Below are 24,147 nucleotides of genomic sequence, written 5' to 3'. Positions count from 1 at the left end.
TCAATTCTTTTAAAGAGAGCAACAATTCAATTAAAGATATCATTAATTCAATTGTGGATATGTTGAATTGAAGATATCTTTAATTATATAGTTGCTCTCTCTAAAAGAATTATTGCTCTTTTCAAATGAATTAAAGATATTATTAATTCAATTGAAGAGAGCAATAATTGAATTAATGCGCGCATTAAATCAATTATTGCTCTCATCAAATGAATTAATGCGTGCATCAATTCAATTATTGCTCTCATCAATTGATTTAATGCGCGCATTATATCAACTATTGCTCTCTTCAATTGAATTGTAGCGCGCATCAATTCAATTGTTGATGTCAATAATTCATTTGAAGAGATCATTAATTCAATTAAAGCGCGCATCAAATCAGCTGAAGAATTAATGCTTTCATCAATTCAATTAATGCGCGCAATAATTCAGAATTGAAGATATCCTTAATTATTTGAGTTTATGTTCACTTGTCGCTCCATAAACGTGTGTATGTAGCAGTTATTTTGAGAGACCTAGCTATATATGTCCACCCTGTTAATATCCCCAGGAACGTTTATCGATCCAGAAATATTTTTGCAGAGTCGTATGAAGCTTGACTTCATAATTGTCTGAAAATTCATGACAAGTAAAAGAAAAAACAATAACAAATCCTTTATAAAAAGGGGGTTATGAGGCAAGGATTGATCCCATTAGTAATACTATAAAAAGGGGAACAACAAGCTTTTAATACGTTGTCGAAGAAAAGGGTGGACAGGCCCCTTCCTGTTGCTACATGCCTCCTGTGCATATTTGTGCATCCTAAAAAAGATTCCCATTCATTGCCAAGTACAAAAGTAATGGTCGTAAGTACACTGTAGAAATGAAAATAATGGACACCAAATAAAGAGCGTTAATCCAGATTCAGCCTCGAACTCAGTACAGGAATGGTAAGTGGAGAAAGGATCTTAAGAACTGGTGGAGATACCGTATAAATTGAACTACCACATAATTCAATATTCCACAAAGAAAGCAGAGAAAGTCAAGGTCAGTGTCCTCAGGAGAAAATTTCAAAATGTCCACGATGCGAGTGGCTGCCCTACTTCGTGTAGCCTTGTTGCAGTGTTGCGTGCAGTTTCAATGTAGGTCTGGTTCTTCTTCCCAAAAATAAATGTAAGTATAAGCTGTACTATATCCACGGTGACGTCATTGTGTGACGTGCTACAACATTTTGGTCATTTAAGTTCACACACACACGCCATTTGTAAAAGAAAGTCAAGATCAGGAGAAGTTTTTAAGGTTTCAACAATAATTGTTTTTAATGAGATAAGAATGGGCAATGTGACACTTTTATTATACACCTCTTACGTACAAAATTTGTATAAAAATATATATGCAATGTACATTTCGAATCTGATTAAAACAGTACTTAATAAAACAACATTGTGTAGTACAGTTATGAACAAGTACAAATATAGCAGAGACATAAAAATCAGAGAGACACAAGTATTTTGAAATGTATCAAATGACATTTCACAATAAAATCACATCGATTATAAGTTACTATAAATGAAATCAGGAGTTATATATATTTCCTGAACAGTAATGAATTACTGGTTATGAGACTGATGATTATATAATTGTTACAATCACTGCGTTTGTTCGGTAATCACACGGGCACTTGGCAGATGAGGCCAATTGCCCCCGTTTTCGTAAATGTATCTTTACCTTAATTTTTACATACAATTTCCAAATTTACTCCTCCCCCCCCCCCCCTGCTCTTTTTTTTATGATAGTGGAATATAAGCTTGAAACGATGAATCGAACTTGTGTAGTGAAGAATTAACTTTTGGCAAAAGAATTAACTTTTGGCAATTATTACTAAATGAAAATATTTTTTTAATTTTTAATGTTATTTTTTTTTATGAATCTAATAAATTTTAAGTTGTTAAAACTGCAACTTTGATGTTTGAACGAAGAGAACATATATATCACGGGGGAACATTTTCATAGTAACATGAAAATGTTCACTATCCCGTGTCTCGTATGCCTAAAAGCTGAAGGCAGGGCGCTCCAATATGAAATATTATGGAATATGGCACGTGGCACTTCAAAACATTTTACTTCCTTAGTACATAGTTAACGTGTGTAAAAATATAAACTAACCACAGATTTACGGATTTCAGAGATTCATTACATTTATCGGGAATAACGTGTAATTATCAAATTTTAGTAAATACAGTTATATAAACGATTACAATGTCGACATTGTTCTAATTATTATTACATATACTTGTAAAAAATAATTTTTGCTCCATTGGTGCGAATACGCTAAATGTAGAAAACACAACATTGTCAACTGGAAAAACTTTAAAATTCTGAAGACAATAAAATAATTCGAAAATACATAATATATATATTTTTAGATCGCAGTAAAGCACTACTGCCAGTGTTGTATAATGGAGTTCCCATACCTGTCCCTCGAAGTGGAAATGACCGCCATTTGTGAAGTAGAGCGGAGGAAAAAGATACTTTTCTCCATTCCAACTGTAAATTGACACACGAATTTTCGAATTGAGGTGAGTTTTTCAATTCATGGTATTATTAGATGAAAGCGATAGGATGCATTTGTCTATTGCATTGCAAATACCTGAACTGCATGACTGCACATGAGTGTTCTGCGGGCCCATGCTAATGTCGAATAAAAATAAATCGGTATAATCTTATCTCGGGAGGGACTTCAATTATTGGGGCTAATTATAGGGACAATCTTCTTGAGTTATGCAATTCGAAAGCTATAAAATGCATTGTAAAATTACCACTTTTCTCTCTTGGACAATTACACACCAGAGAAAGTAAAATATTTCCAATATTCATTTTACCCCATCACTTTGCGTAAAGGACTTTCAATTTAATGACCAAGTACAACCTCTAGCAGCACAAAAAGTTAGTACAGTATCATTTCCTCTTCTTCTTGGCCCCGCCTACTGGCGCTTAGATTTGCTACAGCCTCGTCGTCGTCGTCGTCTTGGAATTGAAAGTTCATGACACCGTCCGTTGTCTTCTCGCTTTCTATTGGCTCTTTTTGTAATGTCATTTGGATCTCCTCGGCCTTGACCGTCTGACTCAGACTGATATTCTGGTTCTCGACATTTGGTTTATGAGTTGAGTTCAGATCTGTTACAACCTCAGTAACAATCACCTGTTCTTCGTCTTCCTCCTCCTCGAAGTTTATCTGTTTACCCTGCGAAAATTTGACAAAGGATTATGATACTATATAACCTGATAAAAGAGGAAAGTTCAAACGAGAAACACGTTTCGCTTGCAATGACGTAAAATTTGATCATGGTATGTATGAAATGATTCTCACACAGAGAATATAAAATCCAGCAGTTTTATAGTTACAAAGTTATGTGGTATGACAAACGACATAGATAGATATATATATAGATAGACAGTACAGTAATCTGGCACAAAGAGTTCTGGCTAGCCGTTTTACTATTCAGAAAATAAGATATCTTTCTAATTAAAAATATATCTTATTTTACAGCATCTTCGCAAGCCAAGTGTTCGATTCGCTCGAGAGTAAGCGAATTGGACACTTGTTTTGCGAAGATGATTTTATAGAGGAAAAGAGAGATATATATTTCAAGTTCAGAGATATTTCTCACTGAAAGAGATATCTATATATATATATTATATATATATATATATATATATATATATATCCTTTTCACTTAAAGCGATATCTCTTTTACATTGAAAGATATCAAAAGATATATATCTTTCACATTTAGAGATATCTATTTCTCTTAAAGTGATATATTTTACAATAAAGAGATGTCACATTTAAAGAGATATCTCTTTACTGTGAGATATATCTCTTTAAAGTTTAAAAGATATCTCTTTAAGTTAAAGATATGTCTTTATATAAGAATATTCATGAGAAATGTCTTTAAAAACATAAGAGATGTCTCATATCTCTTTAACTATAAGGATAAAAAAAAAATAGAGATATATCTTTTTCTGAAAATCTGTAAGAGATATTTTTCCAACTTTGAAAGATATCTCTTTTACATCGATAAAGATATATCTCTAAAGATACAGATATCGGTATATTTCTCCAAGTTAAAGATATATCTTTCTAGGTTAAAGAGATATCTCTCTTTGATAAAAAGATATTTCTTTAAGTTAAAATATGCCTCTTTTTGAGTATAAAGTAAAAACGGCTTGTCATAAAGAGTCACTATGTGTTCGCGGGCGACGCATAAACACCTATTAAAAACACCACATGAAAGTTACCTTTTCTTCATACCGCGGCGTTGGGCTGGAAAACAAAATGGATCGTGTATAAAAACTATTCATAGTTGAATTCTGCATATAAGATATTTGAAAATAATTACCCGATGATTAATTTTACTCACATTTCTTGTATCCAATGGTCTGTAAGAAGAAAACGATATACATTTAGGCATGGTAAATAAAAAATAAAACCTCTTCTTACCTTTTCAATTATACACCAGAAAAATTTTATATGGATGAAAAGTGGAGGATATGTACAATATATTTTGAAATCTTTCAAATCGACTTTATTTAGTAAAAAAAATGTAGTTTTAGTGGAAAGTAATCTAGAAACAATTGAAACTCCCGCTGGACTCGAACACGCGATCTACAGATCAGCAGTCAACATGTTAACCGACTGAGCTACCCAGCTAGCAATCAAAGGAGTATAGCGCACTTGGTATGCAATTTCGCCTTCATAAATACTTTTTTCTTGAATATCATTTTTTACAAATATTCTGCTATACAATGTCAGTTTTTACTTCTGTTTACCCAAATTACTTAATAAAGATATCTATATGTTGATAGTATCTTTATTTGATAAGCGTAAACATCACTGTGATCATATAGAGTATATAGTAGATGTAACGTAATGGACATAAAAAATTGCAAACTGTTGCAAAAGGCCACCCTAAACCAGAAATAAAACACTGAAGTTGTTTTACCTGCTTATGGCTGTATATAAGTCCATTTGAGGAAATTTGATTTAAGGTGGCCCTCTTGTCGAAAATGGATGAAATATGGGGAAAAAAACTGTTCTCAAAATTTACCTTGAGATATAGCAGCCTGTCAAACGTTAAACCTTTAAACATAAATGCCTCGGTGGCCTAGTGGTTTAGGTGCTCGGTAATCAACACTTAAACCATACATTCCGAGTTCAAGTCCAATATTTTCCCAATCTTTTTTTTTTTTTTTTTTTTTTTGGCTTTTCATTTTTTGGATCGTTTTCTTGAGGGTGTGTGTGTGTTATAAATGTGATACATATATTATAACAAATATTAATCATTTTCATCATAACTTCCAATATTTGCAAGTTACGACTTAAAGTAAAGGAATTAATTTCGAGATCACTGTAGTTCCGTTTGTTTACACTAACATGTTCCTGTGTGCACAGGATTTTCAAACGTAATGTGGCTAACGAAAAGCTAAACAAATGCTACAAGAAAAAGGGCACAAATAAGTAAAAATAGGTCAAGGGAGGAAAAGAACTGTTATACAGTTTGACTTCTCAAGAGTAAATATAAAAACTCATGTAGCAACTGTCATATGATATTTAGGCAAAGCTAAACACTCGAATTATCAACCAACGGCAAATGAACTGATGAAATCTATTAAAGGTGCTGCAGTCATGTCAGAAAAAGACAGTCAGTTAAGTAATGCCACATGTAAAAGGGTTGTTGTGTAATTAATATGAATGCACCTATGAAAATATTGTACTGTCCATCATTCCAAATAGGAAAATGGTTTATTGATTAAAGAACAACTCATATAAATGTCAGTAATGATAAACTGCGGCAGTTATTTATCTTGGTTAAAACGTTGGCCTTATATCTAAATATAACACGCCAGTCTATTATTGGAAACCGGTGTTTTCCATTTAGATTTCTGAGTCGGCCTTTTCGTAAGCAAATGCGCTATACCTCTTTAAAAAGAATATACATATATTACCGTACTGATATTAATATTTTCATTCATGTTTTTAAAGGAAGGCGGTCATTATGACGATGCATTATACCTCCTTAAATTTATCTAGTTTGCAATCATAGGACTCCATACTATTTTAATAAGTTTTCAGAGCAAATAAGGGGTATGATTTTTCTACAGCCCCTCCCCCCCCCCCCCCCCGAAATCCTTACTAATAAAAAATAATGAGAGGAGAAAAAAATTTTGCAGAAAATCTTAATAAAAAATATGTAAACTTTAGTTTGCTACATGTCCATGTGAAATTACAAAATCATCACACAAAATGTTGACTTACGATCAAAGAAAAAATTCTATGTAATCTACCTGTAGAGTTAGCACTATAGACAGTGTTTACATGACTCCCATTTTGAAGTTTCATAATGTCCCCTCCCCGCTGTGTAGATGGGCGGGACCCTGGACGAGATGACGTAACTTTGATTGTTGAAGGAACACTCTTCACTCCGTTCTGATTGGGGCTCAAGTCAAATTTAGGTTTCCTGGGTCGGGGCATTTTTCTTCTACCTTGCCATCTTTGGTATTTTGGAAACCATCGATTCCTGAAAATAACATTTAGAGATTTCATCAATCAATAATAGACCTCTAGTAGTGAATACAAGGAGTGTTCCAAACATAATGCCACTTGCACTACTTCTACTATACTACAAATGCTTTGATCATTTTAAATTGTTCTGCCATTCAAAATAATCTCCATCTGTCTGAATACATCTTTTGAGCTGGTCAATCCACTTTTGGAAGCACAGTTTGTACTATTCAATGGGGGACACTTTAAGATACTGATAAACAGCAGATCCAAGGGCATTTCTAGAATTGCATCTTTTTCCAGATACACGTAGATTACATTTGAATTTTGGAAACAGAAAATAGTCGCAGGGGACCACATTTGGCGAATATGGAGGATGTAGGTGAACTGTAACCTTCTCCGACTGCAAAAAATTCGGTCACACGATGCTTGCCTTGTGATAGGGTGCAATTCGAGGATTGTTCCAAAAATAATGTTATCTGTGCATTTTCTCGCGGAAATCGTGCAGTGTGTCACAGAAGAGTTCTATAAAAACATTCTGAAAAAATTAAGGGACTACTACAAAATTCGCCGACGGAAAACGGGACTTTGGTACCTCCAACTGTTGCATAATAGTGCACCCTCTCACAAGGCAAGCACCGGATTTTTAGAGTCAGGGAAAGATACAGTCCTCCCACATCTCCGTATTCACAGCCTCAGGATCATGAAACATCTTAAGCTTAAGTCAAAATCCTAATTATTGCAATGAAATGATTGAGGAAGTCAATCATTCCGAAATAAAATTGTTATTCAATATTGTTTCATCAAGTCTTCAATGTCTGCAAATAATGATATTCAGTTCAAAGTTTGTTACATGATCCCGGGGCTAGATTTGGCCCCCTTCGATTATTTTCTGTTTCTAAAATCATGTATCTGGAAAGAGATGCATTTAAAGAAATGCCCTTGGATCTGATGTTTATCAATATCTGAATAGTGTCCCCCATTGAATAGTACAAACTGTGCTTCCAAAAGTGAATTGACCACCTCAAAAGGTTATTCAGGCAGATGGAGATCATCTTGAAGGGCAGATGAAATTAATATGATCAAAGCATTTGTAGTGTTGGAGAAGCAATATAACTGACAATAGTTTTGGAGCACCCCTCTTACTGAATAGTCAGTATAAATATAGTCCTGTTGTACATCGTAGATAAACGATAATAGAATAAGTCGTGAATATTGATATGTAGTCACAGAGTACATAGTAAATAGTTATTTATAAACCATAGACCAAAAGTACATTATAAGTACATGTACTAGTAAGTAGTAAACAATGATACTCACACAGAACATGATATAGATAATTTAAGAGACAAAGGGGTGGGTGTGCTATTTTACAACTAAACAACTGACTGACCATGTGACGACCAGGACGAGCATAACTAGCATGGCAATAAAGGCAAAGGAAGAAACGATGATTGAAGTCACCATTCCTGTCAGTGAGTAGTTGTCCCCCAGCGATCCTGCAACAGACAAGCACGTGCACATATTTTGGAATAACATGCATTCGAACTTATATACAGCTTTATATTCGCTCCTATTCACAATTTCTTCTCTAATTCGTTTTTACACAGTTTTATATTCGCGGTTATTACTGTCCACTGTAATTTTAATTTCATTGTTTAGGTCTAGGCAGGGTGAGCATAAAAAATTAAACTACAACGAAAATAGGACTGTGTACAGTAATATGCAGATATTCAGTTTTTGTAATAAAAAAAAACATTAATGCTTCGTAAACGTAAACGATTTCTGCAAAGTATTGAAAAAAATATATCAGACATTGAAATTAAATACAAAGTGCCGCGGATTACCGAACTGCGTTTAACACAACTAGGTGAAAGACAGACCGGCTTTATCAATTGATCAGTTTCGTTTTTCTTCCTAGTTTTAGAAGTCCCACCCATGCCGTAGTAATTGTAGGTAGGAATTGTGCAATTCTGCGCGTTATCGTTTTCATCTGAACAAGTCAATAACGTTTTAAGCATATTTACGTTCACAATTCTTATTTCGTCTGAGGATTTGGCGTAATACTGATAACAATCTATCATTTAGGTCGGGTATGTAACTGTGTTTAAACATTCATGTAATGAGCAAATATATAAGAATGTTGTATACACATAAAGATTCACATTGAAGGGGGGAAAATTGTCCGTGACGTCTTTTTTTCTAAACTTTTCTTTTCCCCTAGTTATCCGATATTACACACAGCTACAGAATTGCATTTCTCATGAGCAAAATTAGATTATATCCGAAGTTTTAACCACGGATAGCTACATATCTACAAATACACATTGCAATGATGCATATCACGAGTTACTAATGATCTGGGTTATGTTTAGCATGCAGTCTTAGCGTCCATTATGCATGTACTTTTAATGGAGTATATTGTTTCCATTTTATCAGAATACATTATTTCTTTTTCAATAAACTTCTTGAAAACAAAGTAACACTTTGTTCACATTTTTCTATTAAAGTTTTAACCATATATGTAATGAAACAAAAATTGTAATGATATTGTTACAATGTCTAAGTAAACCATACATATTATATATGTCTATCTCAGTGTCTTCCGTTATCTACATATTCATGAATATTCTACCATGTATGTAATTCTACAAACGTCAGGTTGATGCTTCAGGAAAGATTTCAAAATTTCGTTTAAGTCGTGATCATAAGGCAGATAAAACTAGGACAACTACTGCGCTGCTTACAGGTCCCCCGTAAGATTTTCAGTGATAAGCCCCATTGAAAGAGAAAAGTAACACCAATTATGCAATATTACACCGTGTTGCGGTCTCCAATTCACAGAAATCAATTTGGGATTACCTACGAAAATTGGATAACAATTCTTTATGATGGTTCAGCGAGTTATATAAAACTAGCAAGGCAAACTTTAGAACTCACAGAATGACAGCCATGAAAATACACTGATTTAATTGGTATTTTACAGATTTTTGAATAACAAAGTGGAGATCCTCAAACTTTGTGAATATTTTTCTTCAAAGTTTTCTATGCGTCCTCGTGTGAAAAGATCATAGACTGGTCATATGGCGATCACAGTATTTTACACACAAAAGATGCAGTGTTTACAGCGATGCAGACAGACAATTCTTCAATAATAAATAGAGATGCCGAATGAATTGACTTCGTTAATCGATAATTCACTGTTAAGTATACACGTAAGACGGGCCCAGGAACCGGTTCATAATGTGTATTAATATCAGATTAAAAATCGATCAAACACTTCCCGCATTGTATGTTGAATAATTACTACCACCATTGGAGGCAATGTTGACAATTTTTTATCATTTTATTAATGACAATGCAAAGAACAAGAAAAATTGAACTGAAACTGTGCTATTCTTTAGAAATTCACAAAATTATACTTCATGCAATTCTTACCTGGTAAAAATGATAGGAACACCAATAGAATCTGTAATGTTAGACATCTACCCGCCATGTTGATTATGAATTTCTAATCGTAAGGAATGAGAGTTTTTATAGCGGTCTAAACACCATAACTTCACAGACTGTGGGTGTATAAACAGGCCTCGCTTTACATCCCGAGTACGCCCTGTATATATACACTACATTGATCGTCTCGAGAGCACTGAAGCGCAGAGTCCTCTAACAAATGCAAACATTTAAATATCTCCACTTCTGCAAACTTAACAAAACAAGTTTTGGAAGAGCGATTCATTTATTCTTTAGTCCTAAATATATCTTAACACTTGTGGAATAAATATTTGCATATACGGTCAAAACAAAAAATCGGGAGTCATTACAAAAAGTAAATTGCATTTTTATGAAAGTTTTGAATTCATAAATTTAATTTGATTTAGTAGGTAGTTACCGTGTGCCTACCGATAAAGATTGTTCAAACATGTGTCTTTTTGAATTTTTTTCTGGTTATATATAGCATATTAATTTATGCGAAGCAGATATTTTTGAATTTTGAACAACAATGTATGAAATAGCTTGCAGTTTACAAGAACACATATCACTTCCTTGTTCGACAAGGAACAAGCGGTGTAACACGTTAAATCGGCTGCATGCTCTGCTAACCCCTTTGATTGCATTGAAATTAATAATTCAACCAGATCAGAATACATGGTGTCAACCCCTATATATCATCTACCATTGTTCTTCTGTCAGGGCAGCCGATGTAATTTTTGCGCTGACTCCTGAAATACCTATTTACAAGACATCACGAATTCATCTTGTCAAGATTCACCGAGTTAAAGTTTGTAAAGTTACTATGTTCTTGAATTGAAATGGTGTACCAAAATGATGGATTGTGCTACCTTACATGTTGAGTTTGTGAGAGAGGGAATACAACGCTTAAGACCGTCTCCATTCAGTGATATAAGTATATGTTGGTAAACTTTTCTCGAGTACCAATAGATTTGGTGCCGAGCGAAGCGAGGGACCAAATCGAGTGGCGAGAGAAAAGTTTAACAACATATTTAGTACATGTTCAACACGAGAAATGAAAACTCTTTGTGGTCTCTATTCAATTTATTATAACCCTTCCGTATTTTTTATCCTTTAATCAAGATCATCAGCATTTATATTGATTTGTGCAATGTTGTATTGGCTGGGTACGATAATTTGTGCCCTCAAGGGGAGTTTACCTGTATTCAACAGCCAGGTGAGGGTGCATAGTGAGTAGTTTTCAAGTATTATTAGCTTTTTCATACACATTCAATATATCCTCATCCACGTTTCAAGAATGTCTGTCATGTCTTTTCAGATGGATTTAAGCTAAGAACTTACTAAAACTATTGTTTTGAACATTTTCGGGCATGATAGAAAATACTTCCATATACGTTTTCTAGATATCATTTCTGAAAATGATCTTGAAAACAGACTATTTGGGTGACCAACAAAAACGGATCAGACATGTTGATAGAGTGGTGTAAAACTCTCTCTGTGTGTTTTGGATTTGTTTCAAATGATAGATTGTTGAATGTATCACTTTGTGACCGAAGCCCGAAAACAAGATGGTGAGTACACATCCAATACTATTTTCATGAAGTGTTAGTGATGGTGCATAACAGATACCTGAGAGAGAGAGAGAGAGAGAGAGAGAGAGTGAGAGAGAATTTTGTGTTTTTGTTTTAATATTCAATGTTCCACATCAAGTCTGGTAAATGACACTCCGTATTCAGAAAGCGTGACGCCCCTCCTTGATTGTTACCAATCATTGATAAGTATTGGTCTAAGAATTAGATATACTGGAAATACAAAGGCACGGTTACCCGACCATGAAGCTTGGACTTGGGGTGTACCAAGTTATTTGGTACACCGAAAAATCTTTTGTTGGAGGTGTGAAACATGCCTAATAACGAGATAATAATGCCATGGGCACTGTAGATTATATACATACAATAACGAGATAATAATGCCATGGACAGTGTAGATTATATACATACTTTCTGCTTAACTTTACATAAAGGAATGCCATTCTGCAATGTGGATCTGCAATGCTGTCGGGTAATTTCGTATTTCCGTGAAACTATATACACAGTAAAAATACGCAACTTCGCTGTTGGTATACATTTTGTGCAAAGAAATCAATTGAAAATATACTGTATTAATTGACGAAACTCACCCAGATTAATGATAACAACAAAAATAGAAATAGATCACTTAATCATAAAAAATTGAAGATAACGATCTCATAAATCCTTTAAAGAATACAAAACCGAGAGTAGGGCAAGCACGGAGCCCTGTACACATCAAAGGTGGGATCAAAGGTCGAGGAGTTCTAAGCGGTATACGGACAGAAAGTCACAGGACAAAAAGTCACAAAATCCGTTGGACAAAAAGTCACAGGACAAAACGTCACTGGACAAAAAGTCACAAAATCGGTAGGAAAAGTCACAAAAATGACTTAGCAAATGAGACCCCATATATACCTTTTTAAAAGTTAACAATAACAGGTGGTACCCAAATGCTCACTAAAGCTGTTGTTCAGACACCAGACATTTCCTACAGTGGATGGGAGGTAGAAGGGAATACATGTCATCATTCTTATTGGTGTTTTATTTTGCCACATTTAGCACTTTCAGTTCATTATTAGATAATAAGAAAGGAAAAATCATTAACTTGTTTATATAGCAATTATTATATGACAGTTCTTGTTTTGACAACAATCTGGAGTGAAAGGAAGCCAACCATAATTCTGCCATCAGATTTTGTTTTGACAAGCATTAATATGTAGTATACTAAACCAAATGATCATAAAGCTTATTTTTATTTTATCTCAATAAAAAATCTCTCTTTTTAAAAATCAAAATAATATTTTACAATAAATAGGATAAAAGGAATACATGTAACAATTTTATAATTATTATCAAAATCTCATAGAAAATATAAATTTTGCATAAATATTTTCTTAAACTTTACAAAAAGAACAGATATGTTTTTAAATATATATCAAAATCAATATTTTTTATTTTCTTATAAACTGTTACTTTTTGTCCTGTGGCATTTTGTTCTATTTTCATAAAAATTTTAATTATGACTTTTTGTCTTATTTTCTTATAAAACTGACTTTTTGTCCTGTGACATTTTGTCCTACTTTCATAAAATTTCTTATTGTGACTTTTTGTCCATGGTCATTTTGTCCGTGACTTTTTGTCTGTGACTTTTTGTCCTGTGACTTTCTCATTTGCAGATAGGCCCCTAATTTAACGATAGAGAAGCTGGTCATCCGTTCGTCATAAAGTTGGCTTGTTAGTTTGCCGTTATCGTCTATGTTCAATAAAATAATAAAAATATCCAAATATAAAGTATATGTGGAGGACTATGGAGTACATCAATCGACATATGAATGAAAATGAGTATTGTTGCGAAATAAAACGTCGTTGATGTATCTAAACATCGATTTGAAGGCCACCGCAAAGGATTTTATCCTATCATATACATAAGAATACAGAAAAGGTATGCAAATAAAGGATCACAATTCATGCCTATGGGAATTTCAACAGACTGTTGAAAGACATTTTCACCAAAGACTACATAGATGTTGTCAATGAGGAAATATATCAATTTCAGAGTACTTCTGCGTATAACCAGAGTAGTGTTTAAAGGGACATTAGCTGTAAAAGTGATGACAACCATTTTTTCTCTCTCAAAATATCTCAATGGCATAGGAATATATATTAATGACTAATAAAACATTCAATTTCTACAAAAACAAGAACCGCCGCGGTGGTCTAGAGGTTAGAACGTTCGCCTCGCATGCGGAAGGCCGGACCTCGGATTCGAATCCCGGCCGCGACAGATTTAAGTCGTTAAAACAGGTAGTGACAGTTCCATCGCCAAACGCTTGGCATCAGGTGTGAATGTCTCGGAGATGACCTTAAAAACGGATGTTCCGTGTCACAGTAGGTGTGGCACGCTAAAGAACCCTCACTGCTCAATGGCCGTAAGCGCCGAGCAAAGGCTTAAAGAAGCTCTTCGCCGGTTTTGGTTACCCCCAATGGGGATCGGGGTTAGAATAAGTCCTCAGTACCCCTTGATTGTCGTAAGAGTGGACTAAATGGGGCGGTCCTTCGGATGAGACCGCAAAAACCGAGGCCTCGTGTCACAGCAGGTGTGGCACGATAAAGACCCCTCCCTGCTCAAAGACCGTAAGCGTCGAGCATAGGCCTAAATTTTGCAGTCCTTCACCGGCAATGGTGACGTCTCATGGTGACGTCTCCATACGAGAGAAAATTTCTCGAGAGGGGCGTTAAACAATATAAAATCAATCAATCAAATTTTGCAAGACAATGATTATTTAATCACCAAAAACCACTTATTCTTTTGAGGTTAAAAAGTGTTAGAAATAATGATATAATACTTGTGTTATTACTGAAATATATGATATAGAGCAATTTTCATTGAATTCAATTATTGGTGACAAAATTATAGATGAAAGGTGAAGAAAACGAACAGTGATCAATCTCATAACTAATATAAGCAATGCAAAATAGATAGTTGGGCAAACATGGACCCTTGGACACACCAGAGGTGGGATCAGGTGCCTAGGAGGTGTAAGCATCATCTGTCGACCGGTCACACCCGCCGTGAGCCCTATATTTTGACCAGGTAAACGGAGTTATCGGTAGTCAAAATCAGTATGCCAAGAATGGTCTAACAATCGGTATGAAACAAGTCAGACAGCATTTGACCCAATGATAGGTTGCATTGGCAAACTAAATCGTTATAATGACTATAGAATTTGACTTTAAACGAGACTATTGAAACCCCTGTACCATCAACTTGTTTGTCAGTAGATTGCCTCGATTTTAAAACTGACCATACGTAGAACAAGCTCTTGCGTATCGAATCGGTTGAGAGATAAAAATACCATATGCAGTTGATATTGCTGAATAAATATGGGAAGTTGACGATGGAGAAGCTGAAATCATTCCGTTTGTCATAAAGTTGAGTTGTTAGTTTGTGGTTAATATCTACTTTCAATAAAATATCTAAGTATGAAGCAGAAGTGGACGACTCTGTGGTGTCTTTTATTTCGAGTTCAAAGGGATATATCGAATCGACATATGAATGAAAGTTATTATTGTTAATAGAAAAAACGTTGTCGATATATCTAAATGTCGAATTGAAGGCCACAGCAAGATATGTTTTTCTTCTCACGTAGAAGTTTTTGAATAAATTCTGCTTCATAGGAATATAAAAACAGGTCAGCTAATAAAGGAGCACAATTCGTGCCCATGGGAATTCCAACAGACTGTTGGAAGACCTGATCACCAAAGACCACGAAGATATTGTCAATGAGGAACTCTAGCATGTTATTTATTTCAACTTCAGAATGCCTGTGCGTGGAATCAGAGTGGTGTTTAACAAAATAATGTTTTGGATGACTGATCACTAGATATGAATATTTCCGTTTTTCATTTTTGTTGAGGAAGCAACTGTCTATGATGTCAAAAAGTTTAGTCTTTAATTCATCATGAGGAATGGTAGTGTAAAGTGTTGAAAATTCATACGTTTTGATGTTGTTGAATTGAGAATAATTTTGCAATTTCAAGTTTACTAAAATTTCTTTAGAATATTTTTGAATCTACATTTGATTTACACCACTTCTGTCATATGTAGTGGCACAGTAAGTTTGAAGTTTCTCCTTCACAGCTGTTAATATTTTCGTGAGGAGCAAAGATAGGGGCTTGGTAGAGCACTTACTGGATCCAACAATGTATCTTTGTTTGTAAGGGTTTTTATGTAGTTTAGGAATCTAGTATAAGTACGGTAACTCTTATTCATTTGATCCATTGACTGGGATATTAAATGTGTCTAAAACTTAAGCATGGTTTTGGAGAATTTCATCTTTTGAAAGGGCAGTTTGACTATAAGTACGATTACCAGAAGTGGAATAAATGCCAAGTTCGTTTAAAATACAGTTGTGATAATGAGCCTTACAAACCAAGACAATGTTGTTACAAGCTTTGTCAGCTGGAACCAAAACATATTCCTCATGTAACCTATCTAATTCTTTTATCACTCCTGGTTTCCTAAACACAGAAGGATAGATGATACATACGTTTGTTTTAAAATTTTAATATTCCTCTTATACCTTTAATCCATTCTGACAATATAGCAAGCTCTTCTTTTTCATATTTAGCCCATCGTTTGGCATAATCTTCGACAGAATTCATAATAGAGATGAAGTTCTATCGCCAATTGAAAGACTGAGATTATCTGTATTTAGGACCTTTTTAGAATAAATGATTTCAGGTCCTCATTTTCAACTATATCAACATCCCCAGTAATGACATGTCGAGCTGGTCTATATTTGAAAAAGATGAAGAACAAGAACACGCAAGTGGATAAAGTATAAGATGGTATATATCTAGGCACTGCAAAGTTTGTTTATAATTAAAAAGTTTAGATGCAATAGTAGAAGTATATTTGTAGGAAATACTGGGTGTAAACTTGAAATTGAAATAAGTTTGAATACACGACTGAACTCTTTTATGAAGAAGAATGTTGCTTATGGTGACGGTATCTACTCCTTTGTAAATCTGAGCTTAAGGGACAGGCGGCATGATTTGGAATGAATATCATTCATGACCCGTGGTGGTTTAAAGAGCCTGTGATTGACAACATTCATAATCATAGAGTTCAGTCTATATTCGGGTGCTGAAAAATCCAAGTATACACTAGTTGTGGCTTTTTCAAATAACGTATGCAAAACTCTCAATGGAATAGAGAAAAGTTTTGTACGAATAAGATGTGGACCTAATTGTCTGTGGACGTAAGGTAAAAGTGAATCAAACGTGACATCATTTGTACTTGGTCTTTTACATGAAAGATCTCCATGACTGCCCCTTTAACAAAGTAATTTTTAAATGACTGATCACAAGACACGGATATTTCCGAGTTCAATTTTTATTGAAGAAACAGCTATCTACAATGTCATTTAAGAAACAAATTCTTGTATTACACACAGATTGATAAAATATAAAGCAATAGTTAAGAGGTCATAATAACTTTTAAATATAGCAATATTTACTTTCTTCTTCTATACAACTGTAATTATGTTAATTAGATTCATACTAAATTCAGAATCAAAACAAGCGATTAAACGAAGCAAATACTAGTAGAACTGCTGTTGGAATTAGCAGAATGTGTGACGTCAAACTTATGCTTCCGGAATCCCAGGCAGGGAATGGACAAGTGTCTGGGGCTGAAAGGGAAATTTACATACAACTATGATCTTTTAAAAGACTATTTTCATATCATTTTACAGCTATCACGAAAAAGAATACTGCATTATATTTGCTGTAAAAGTCTAGCATGTACCAAGTATTAGTTCCCAAAACTTACGGCCACAAGCAGTCGTTGACTGGGTTTCTGTTGTTGTTTGTTGCTGGGCTTGAGATAATGCACCATTCGTAGTGACAGCAATGGGCAACGTAGTTGTCGGTTGTTGCTGGGTTTGAGATACTGCACGAATTGTAGTGCCAGTATGGGGCAACGTTGCTGTGGTTTGTTGCTGGGATAAAGGCGATATGTAATTTGTAGTAATGGCAGTTGATGACGTTGTGATCTGTTTTAGGGTCTGTGATGATGCGTCACCTTCAGTGGTCATTGTGAATGAAGTAGACTTAACTTCAGGATACGTATTGCTGAACGTCGCTCCCCTATCGGTGAATGCCGTTGAATAATCTGTAGGACGATAGTTTGTTGGCGCATCGGTTGGAGTTGGGTATGACTGTGAGACAATTGATGTTTGGGTAGATTGTATCTTTGATGCTGTTTGATTAGAAGATGGTGCCACTGTCGTAGACGAAGTGAGCACTTCCACAGACGAAGAATCCATGTGATTTGACTTAGTGGTTGCGAGTCCTCCTTCTTGATTAGTTGTATTAGGCACATGTGTGGAGGTCTTTGTATACCCTACAGTTGTCTGCTGAACCGGCGTTGAAGTTGTGCCGTAACTGCTGCAGTCTGAACCCAAAGGGGGTGATCTGCTGGGGACTGCGTAGTCCCAGTTACAGCTAGTGATTGTGACATCCCAAAGAGTTCCAGGATGACATTCAAATGGATAAGGAATACCATGCGCACATTGGTAATATAGCTTCATATCACATTTATCTTCATAGAACCTTCCATTCACACAACTTGCTGGAGCTGAAAACAATACTTTAATTACATAAAGCCAGGTCATATGATTTTTAAAACTAATGTTCTATGGAACACATTATGTTGAACAAAACTATAACAAATTGAAGTATTCTTTGTACTCACGCCCACATCCACATGGGGCGGATGATGTAAGAACAAGATAATCCCAGTTACAATTTTTGATCCGTTCATCCCAGACTGTTCCTGCTGCACACTGAAATTGCCATGCAATACCAGATGCACATTGGTAATACTTATGGATGTCACATCTGTCTCCATAAAGCTGACCGTCTACACAAGGCTGAGGAGCTGTTTAATACATACTGAAGAGTAAATGTGGTACACGCATACTAGTATCACAGTTCCTTAACTTAACAATATCGACTAAAATATTTGACTAATTAATACATGTGCTACCTTCACAGGAAGTTGGGCTAGGTGTATTCAAATTGTTCGTTGATGCTTTCAGGTTTTGTGTTGTTCTTGTAACAACAGATTTACTACTACTTAAGTTATCAATCGTTGCTAGGGGTGATTTCGCTTGTTCTTGTGTCGTACTAGGAAATAAAGTGGAAAATAGCGATGTTGATGAACTGAATGTCGAAGTCATCAACGTTGATGTCCCTAACAATCTGGCCAATCCACTTCGCAGTAGGTTCATGAGAGGATACGGTCCATCGCCACAACTGTTGCTGAAATCGTCTTGGTCAAGAGACCAGACCATGCCGCCTCCTAGTCCTTTAGTCTTTATATAATCAATCTGTAAAGAAAATGGTGCCGGTAGAAGAAGGAATAGATCGCAAGGAGGAGTTACAAAAGTTGGAATGTTGAGCTTTTCTGTTCAAACTTTACCTTTATGTTGATACTCTCGCCATCATCATATCCAATCCACTGGGTCCCGTGATACGCGTAGGGAGCCTTGTGTTCACTGTGCCACTGTCGTGTCCAACCATTGTATTTCAAATTGTAACACACCTGTTAATTGACATTGAAAGCGACGATAGAACTAGCGATGTATCAATGGATCCTAAATCATATGAATGTAGATAAACAAAATTTTTCTCCCTTCAAATCTTGGGAATGCATGCACACACCTCGTAGTAAGCCAACAACCCTGCTTCTCCGGTATAAGTACCGGGCGAACCCGCCCCGACAGCGGACGCTCCTACTCCCGTATTACTGAAACTAGCCAGTGTGAAAGATCTGCCATACAAGCCGATTCCTAATACTAGCTTCTCTGGAGGTGCACCAAGATTGATCCAGTAGTTGACAGCGTAATCCTGTACATAAATTGATTATTTCCGAAGCGATAAGATGGAAAAAGAGATATTTCCCACGAATTCATGCTTTTAAAATAACAACCTACCACATTCATATAAGCAGCCGTTCCAACTTCACCAGCACGACCAAACAGTGCGCTGTGATGTCCAGTGGTGGCTTCCCAGCTTCCATGAAGATCGTAGCTCATCAAATTGATGAAATCCAAATCTCTGAAATACACAAGAAAGTGGTCAGTGAGTATGACATAGTTATGAAGCCAAAAAGGGCACGAATCTTGGAGACACCAGGCCACCCCAAATGTTACCGAGATATGAGGTCAATTTCATAGGCATTGTCGATGGTACTTTTGCCAGCGGCAACAGCTGCTGTCAGCAACAGAGGAGCGCGGTTGTTGACCACTCCGTCATCGTCAAAGACTTGGCGAAGTTTCTACAAGAGAAACCATTTCATCTGTGAAGGCCTTGAAGTTTGCAAGTGCTACACTACTGTCATCACATGGCAATAGGTACGGGATACCGACCTGAACAAAGGAAGTGAAACGCTGTTTGTCCTCTGGGGGACTACCATTGCCACCAGGATATTCCCAGTCTAAATCCAAGCCGTCAAACTGGTAGGTTTTCAGGTAAGTCAATGCGTTGGCAGCAAATGCGGCCATGTCGTTAGGATCATCTACCACTGCAGTGAAAGGTGCGGTTCCATGAGTCCATCCACCTATGGCCAGCAGAATTTTCAGATCTGGGTTCACGGTGCGCAAGTTCATTATTTTCTCGTACTGACCTGTACGACAAATAATGCAAGGCATGAGAGAAATGACAGAAATTATGACAGGGAGACTGGTGTTAGTTCTGAAAACACCAGCCACATAAACATACGGTATGCGCATCAATTTTAGCATATTCAAAATTTAGCACAGTTGGATCAAAAGCACCCTTTTGGGTAATGAGAAACTTGCACCACTGTTTTCTACACCGATGTCTAAAAAGAAAGTTTCATTTGTTTTAGTGGAAACCCTGAATTAACGTTGACTGATACATGGCGATGAAATGTGAATTCCGTTGTAATGAGAACAAATACAGGACGCGTAACTATTTGTAGAGAACTTCAAATTGACCATAAAGAGGTGAGATGGATACTCACCACCCGTGCCCTTGTCATTCCACTCGTAAGCATCAATGGTGTTGCCCACTACCTTTCCGAAAGCGTACATGATGTGAGTGCAGAGGAAAGGGTCCACATCCTCCGCTTTGAACGTCATAGGAGCCGTTCTGTATTGTGCCCAATTGGTGAAATAACACACTTGTTTGTATCCCGGCACTGGAGGCCTGTCAGTGGTGAGTGGAAAACTGGTGGATGACAATGGCAATGAAGAAGCTTGTGAGGAAGAATGTGGGGTAGACGACAATACAGTCAAAGTCACTGGTGTTCCAGAGAGTCCATTTCGCAATAGGTTCATGAGAGGATACGGTCCATCGCCACAACTGTTGCTGAAATCGTCTTGGTCGAGAGACCAGACCATGCCGCCTCCTAGTCCTTTAGTCTTTATATAATCAATCTGTAAAGAAAATGGTGCCGGTAGAAGAAGGAATAGATCGCAAGGAGGAGTTACAAAAGTTGGAATGTTGAGCTTTTCTGTTCAAACTTTACCTTTATGTTGATACTCTCGCCATCATCATATCCAATCCACTGGGTCCCGTGATACGCGTAGGGAGCCTTGTGTTCACTGTGCCACTGTCGTGTCCAACCATTGTATTTCAAATTGTAACACACCTGTTAATTGACATTGAAAGCGACGATAGAACTAGTGATGTATCAATGGATCCTAAATCATATGAATGTAGATAAACAAAATTTTTCTCCCTTCAAATCTTGGAAATGCATGCACACACCTCGTAGTAAGCCAACAACCCTGCTTCTCCGGTATAAGTACCGGGCGAACCCGCCCCGACAGCGGACGCTCCTACTCCCGTATTACTGAAACTAGCCAGTGTGAAAGATCTGCCATACAAGCCGATTCCTAATACTAGCTTCTCTGGAGGTGCACCAAGATTGATCCAGTAGTTGACAGCGTAATCCTGTACATAAATTGATTATTTCCGAAGCGATAAGATGGAAAAAGAGATATTTCCCACGAATTCATGCTTTTAAAATAACAACCTACCACATTCATATAAGCAGCCGTTCCAACTTCACCAGCACGACCAAACAGTGCGCTGTGATGTCCAGTGGTGGCTTCCCAGCTTCCATGAAGATCGTAGCTCATCAAATTGATGAAATCCAAATCTCTGAAATACACAAGAAAGTGGTCAGTGAGTATGACATAGTTATGAAGCCAAAAAGGGCACGAATCTTGGAGACACCAGGCCACCCCAAATGTTACCGAGATATGAGGTCAATTTCATAGGCATTGTCGATGGTACTTTTGCCAGCGGCAACAGCTGCTGTCAGCAACAGAGGAGCGCGGTTGTTGACCACTCCGTCATCGTCAAAGACTTGGCGAAGTTTCTACAAGAGAAACCATTTCATCTGTGAAGGCCTTGAAGTTTGCAAGTGCTACACTACTGTCATCACATGGCAATAGGTACGGGATACCGACCTGAACAAAGGAAGTGAAACGCTGTTTGTCCTCTGGGGGACTACCATTGCCACCAGGATATTCCCAGTCTAAATCCAAGCCGTCAAACTGGTAGGTTTTCAGGTAAGTCAATGCGTTGGCAGCAAATGCGGCCATGTCGTTAGGATCATCTACCACTGCAGTGAAAGGTGCGGTTCCATGAGTCCATCCACCTATGGCCAGCAGAATTTTCAGATCTGGGTTCACGGTGCGCAAGTTCATTATTTTCTCGTACTGACCTGTACGACAAATAATGCAAGGCATGAGAGAAATGACAGAAATTATGACAGGGAGACTGGTGTTAGTTCTGAAAACACCAGCCACATAAACATACGGTATGCACATCAATTTTAGCATATTCAAAATTTAGCACAGTTGGTTCAAAAACCCCATTTTGAGAAATGAGAAACTTGCACCACTGTTTTCTACACCAATGTCTAAAAAGGTTTTATTTGTTTTAGTGGAAACCCTGAATTAACGTTGACTGATACAAGGCGATGAAATGTGAATCCCGTTGTAATGAGAACAAGTACAGGACGCGTAACTATTTGTAGAGAACTTCAAATTGACCATAAAGTGGTGAGATGGATACTCACCACCCGTGCCCTTGTCATTCCACTCGTAAGCATCAATGGTGTTGCCCACTACTTTTCCGAAAGCGTACATGATGTGAGTGCAGAGGAAAGGGTCCACATCCTCCGCTTTGAACGTCATAGGAGCCGTTCTGTATTGTGCCCAATTGGTGAAATAACACACTCGTTTGTATCCTGAAACATCTAGAAAGGAAATGCAGAATAAACTGTCATGACGAAGTGAAGATTTGATGTCAAATGTCATTTGTTCTTACTATTACGATTACTATTGTATAATTCACTATATTTGTTCTAAAACACCGCCAATAATTGGTTTTGCCCTGAAATTTTGTTTTGTTTTCATTATTTTGGAGAAATTATGCTAATCAATTGCATTTTGGATTGGGACCATCGTATTTGCAATAAATGACGAAATGTTGGAGTGACAGTAATATCCTTCGCGGGAAACGGATCTATGAATAAGTTAAACATAAACGCTATCGTACAGGAATAGTTTCAATCAGAAAGTATCTGATTGATTGTTCGAAAATGAATGATTATCTTATATATGAAACAGTGACAAAGCAGAATTTGAATGTACCTCTAAATAATATGAAGAAAATTCCCAGGAAAGTCAGCTGTTTCTGTGTAAAAGAAATGAAAGATTAACGAATAAGTCATTAAATAAATAATTCATATGTGTAATGTTATGTTGTTCTTCGATATTCCTTTTAATATTCAAAATTGTGAGCAATGATTATAAGGGCCTTTGTCTGGAATATTACACAAGTCCTTTTTCTATATCTTTTGTAAAACATAAAATCGGATATAAACATGTATCATTACAAAAATGTAAAATATCATATAGAGTTCAAAATGCATAATCAAGACATGCTAGTACATCGTTGTAAGAGGTCTTTGAAAAGTTTACGTCTATATCCACATACTAAAGGCATTAAGAGCCATTCTCTGTAACCACTTCAAAAAATTCGGCACGAATAGTCACCGATTTTCATGAAACTCACCTGAATGAGACCTCTATATCACATATTCAAAAATTAGATGGTGATCATGGTTGGCATGGAAACAGGTACAATTATACAATGTATTTTTGACTATTTTTTAGATTTGGTAGTTTTTGCACAAAAGTTCAATATATAACATTTCATTATGAATAGTTGTAAAATTCTAATTTTCATATTAAATGATAAAACAGATCTTGTATTTTTTATTTAAGAAAATAATGAATAATGGACAATCTTAAGTGATTTTTATAACTGAATAATCTGCAAAATTGTGTTTTTATGGTTTTTATGTCTTAATAAGTTTTATTCGCATCCACTTCAAATAAAGTAACACAAGTTTTTAAAACTACCAATTTGTATTCTTCATAAATCTCAACTAAAACTTTTGGGAATCTGCCTATTTCATACAATTTGAAGTGAATGATTTATGAAAAA

General features: G+C 36.1%; 3 protein-coding genes across 4 annotated transcripts; all 3 read right to left on the bottom strand.

Annotated features, from left to right (window-relative positions):
• Window positions 1-1,314: 1,314 nt before the first annotated feature.
• Window positions 1,315-10,178, bottom strand: LOC125670987 (uncharacterized). 2 transcript variants are annotated; one of them, XM_048906457.2, is made up of 6 exons: window positions 9,983-10,178; window positions 7,938-8,043; window positions 6,328-6,560; window positions 4,404-4,422; window positions 4,282-4,306; window positions 1,315-3,223 (listed from the first exon to the last, which is right to left on the bottom strand). In XM_048906457.2, exons 1-6 carry the CDS (start codon window positions 10,038-10,040, stop codon window positions 2,927-2,929), a joined length of 738 nt encoding a protein of 245 aa, XP_048762414.2. In that variant the 5' UTR covers window positions 10,041-10,178; the 3' UTR covers window positions 1,315-2,926. The 2 variants fall into 2 exon arrangements, with proteins under 2 accessions (XP_048762414.2, XP_056017878.1); XM_056161903.1 differs by lacking the exon at window positions 7,938-8,043 and having other exon boundaries at window positions 9,983-10,124.
• A 6,909-nt stretch (window positions 10,179-17,087) lies between these two features.
• Window positions 17,088-20,274, bottom strand: LOC125668083 (chitotriosidase-1-like). The gene is made up of 9 exons (XM_056161902.1): window positions 20,025-20,274; window positions 19,809-19,933; window positions 19,590-19,713; window positions 19,318-19,503; window positions 19,076-19,198; window positions 18,641-18,983; window positions 18,347-18,532; window positions 17,423-18,229; window positions 17,088-17,282 (listed from the first exon to the last, which is right to left on the bottom strand). The coding sequence occupies exons 1-9, from the start codon at window positions 20,262-20,264 to the stop codon at window positions 17,164-17,166; spliced, it is 2,253 nt and encodes a 750-aa protein (XP_056017877.1). The 5' UTR covers window positions 20,265-20,274; the 3' UTR covers window positions 17,088-17,163.
• A 134-nt stretch (window positions 20,275-20,408) lies between these two features.
• On the bottom strand, window positions 20,409-22,952 carry LOC125668088 (chitotriosidase-1-like). Its single transcript, XM_056161130.1, has 8 exons — window positions 22,712-22,952; window positions 22,098-22,354; window positions 21,882-22,006; window positions 21,663-21,786; window positions 21,391-21,576; window positions 21,149-21,271; window positions 20,642-21,056; window positions 20,409-20,479 (listed from the first exon to the last, which is right to left on the bottom strand). Exons 1-8 carry the CDS (start codon window positions 22,950-22,952, stop codon window positions 20,409-20,411), a joined length of 1,542 nt encoding a protein of 513 aa, XP_056017105.1.
• Window positions 22,953-24,147: the final 1,195 nt, after the last annotated feature.

Source organism: Ostrea edulis, chromosome 4, assembly GCF_947568905.1.
Source record: "Ostrea edulis chromosome 4, xbOstEdul1.1, whole genome shotgun sequence".
Taxonomy (NCBI): domain Eukaryota; kingdom Metazoa; phylum Mollusca; class Bivalvia; order Ostreida; family Ostreidae; genus Ostrea; species Ostrea edulis.
This window is presented reverse-complemented; position numbering and strand designations above follow the sequence as displayed.

Excerpts from the sequence above, each read along its gene's own strand:
- LOC125670987 (XM_048906457.2), bottom strand. The coding sequence starts at position 10,040 with ATGGCGGGTAGATGTCTAACATTACAGATTCTATTGGTGTTCCTATCA. Across the intron at positions 6,561-7,937 it reads CTCGTCCTGGTCGTCACATG|GAATCGATGGTTTCCAAAAT; the intron begins GTCAGTCAGTTG and ends TGTTATTTTCAG. Across the intron at positions 3,224-4,281 it reads CGCCGCGGTATGAAGAAAAG|GGTAAACAGATAAACTTCGA; the intron begins GTAACTTTCATG and ends AAATTTTCGCAG.
- LOC125668083 (XM_056161902.1), bottom strand. The coding sequence starts at position 20,264 with ATGAACTTGCGCACCGTGAACCCAGATCTGAAAATTCTGCTGGCCATA. Across the intron at positions 19,504-19,589 it reads CGGCTGCTTATATGAATGTG|GATTACGCTGTCAACTACTG; the intron begins GTAGGTTGTTAT and ends ATTTATGTACAG. Across the intron at positions 17,283-17,422 it reads GTCAACGACTGCTTGTGGCC|CCCCAGACACTTGTCCATTC; the intron begins GTAAGTTTTGGG and ends TTTCCCTTTCAG.
- LOC125668088 (XM_056161130.1), bottom strand. The coding sequence starts at position 22,952 with ATGACATTTGACATCAAATCTTCACTTCGTCATGACAGTTTATTCTGC. Across the intron at positions 21,057-21,148 it reads GCGAGAGTATCAACATAAAG|ATTGATTATATAAAGACTAA; the intron begins GTAAAGTTTGAA and ends TTTTCTTTACAG. Across the intron at positions 20,480-20,641 it reads GAATGACAAGGGCACGGGTG|ACATCGGTGTAGAAAACAGT; the intron begins GTGAGTATCCAT and ends CTTTCTTTTTAG.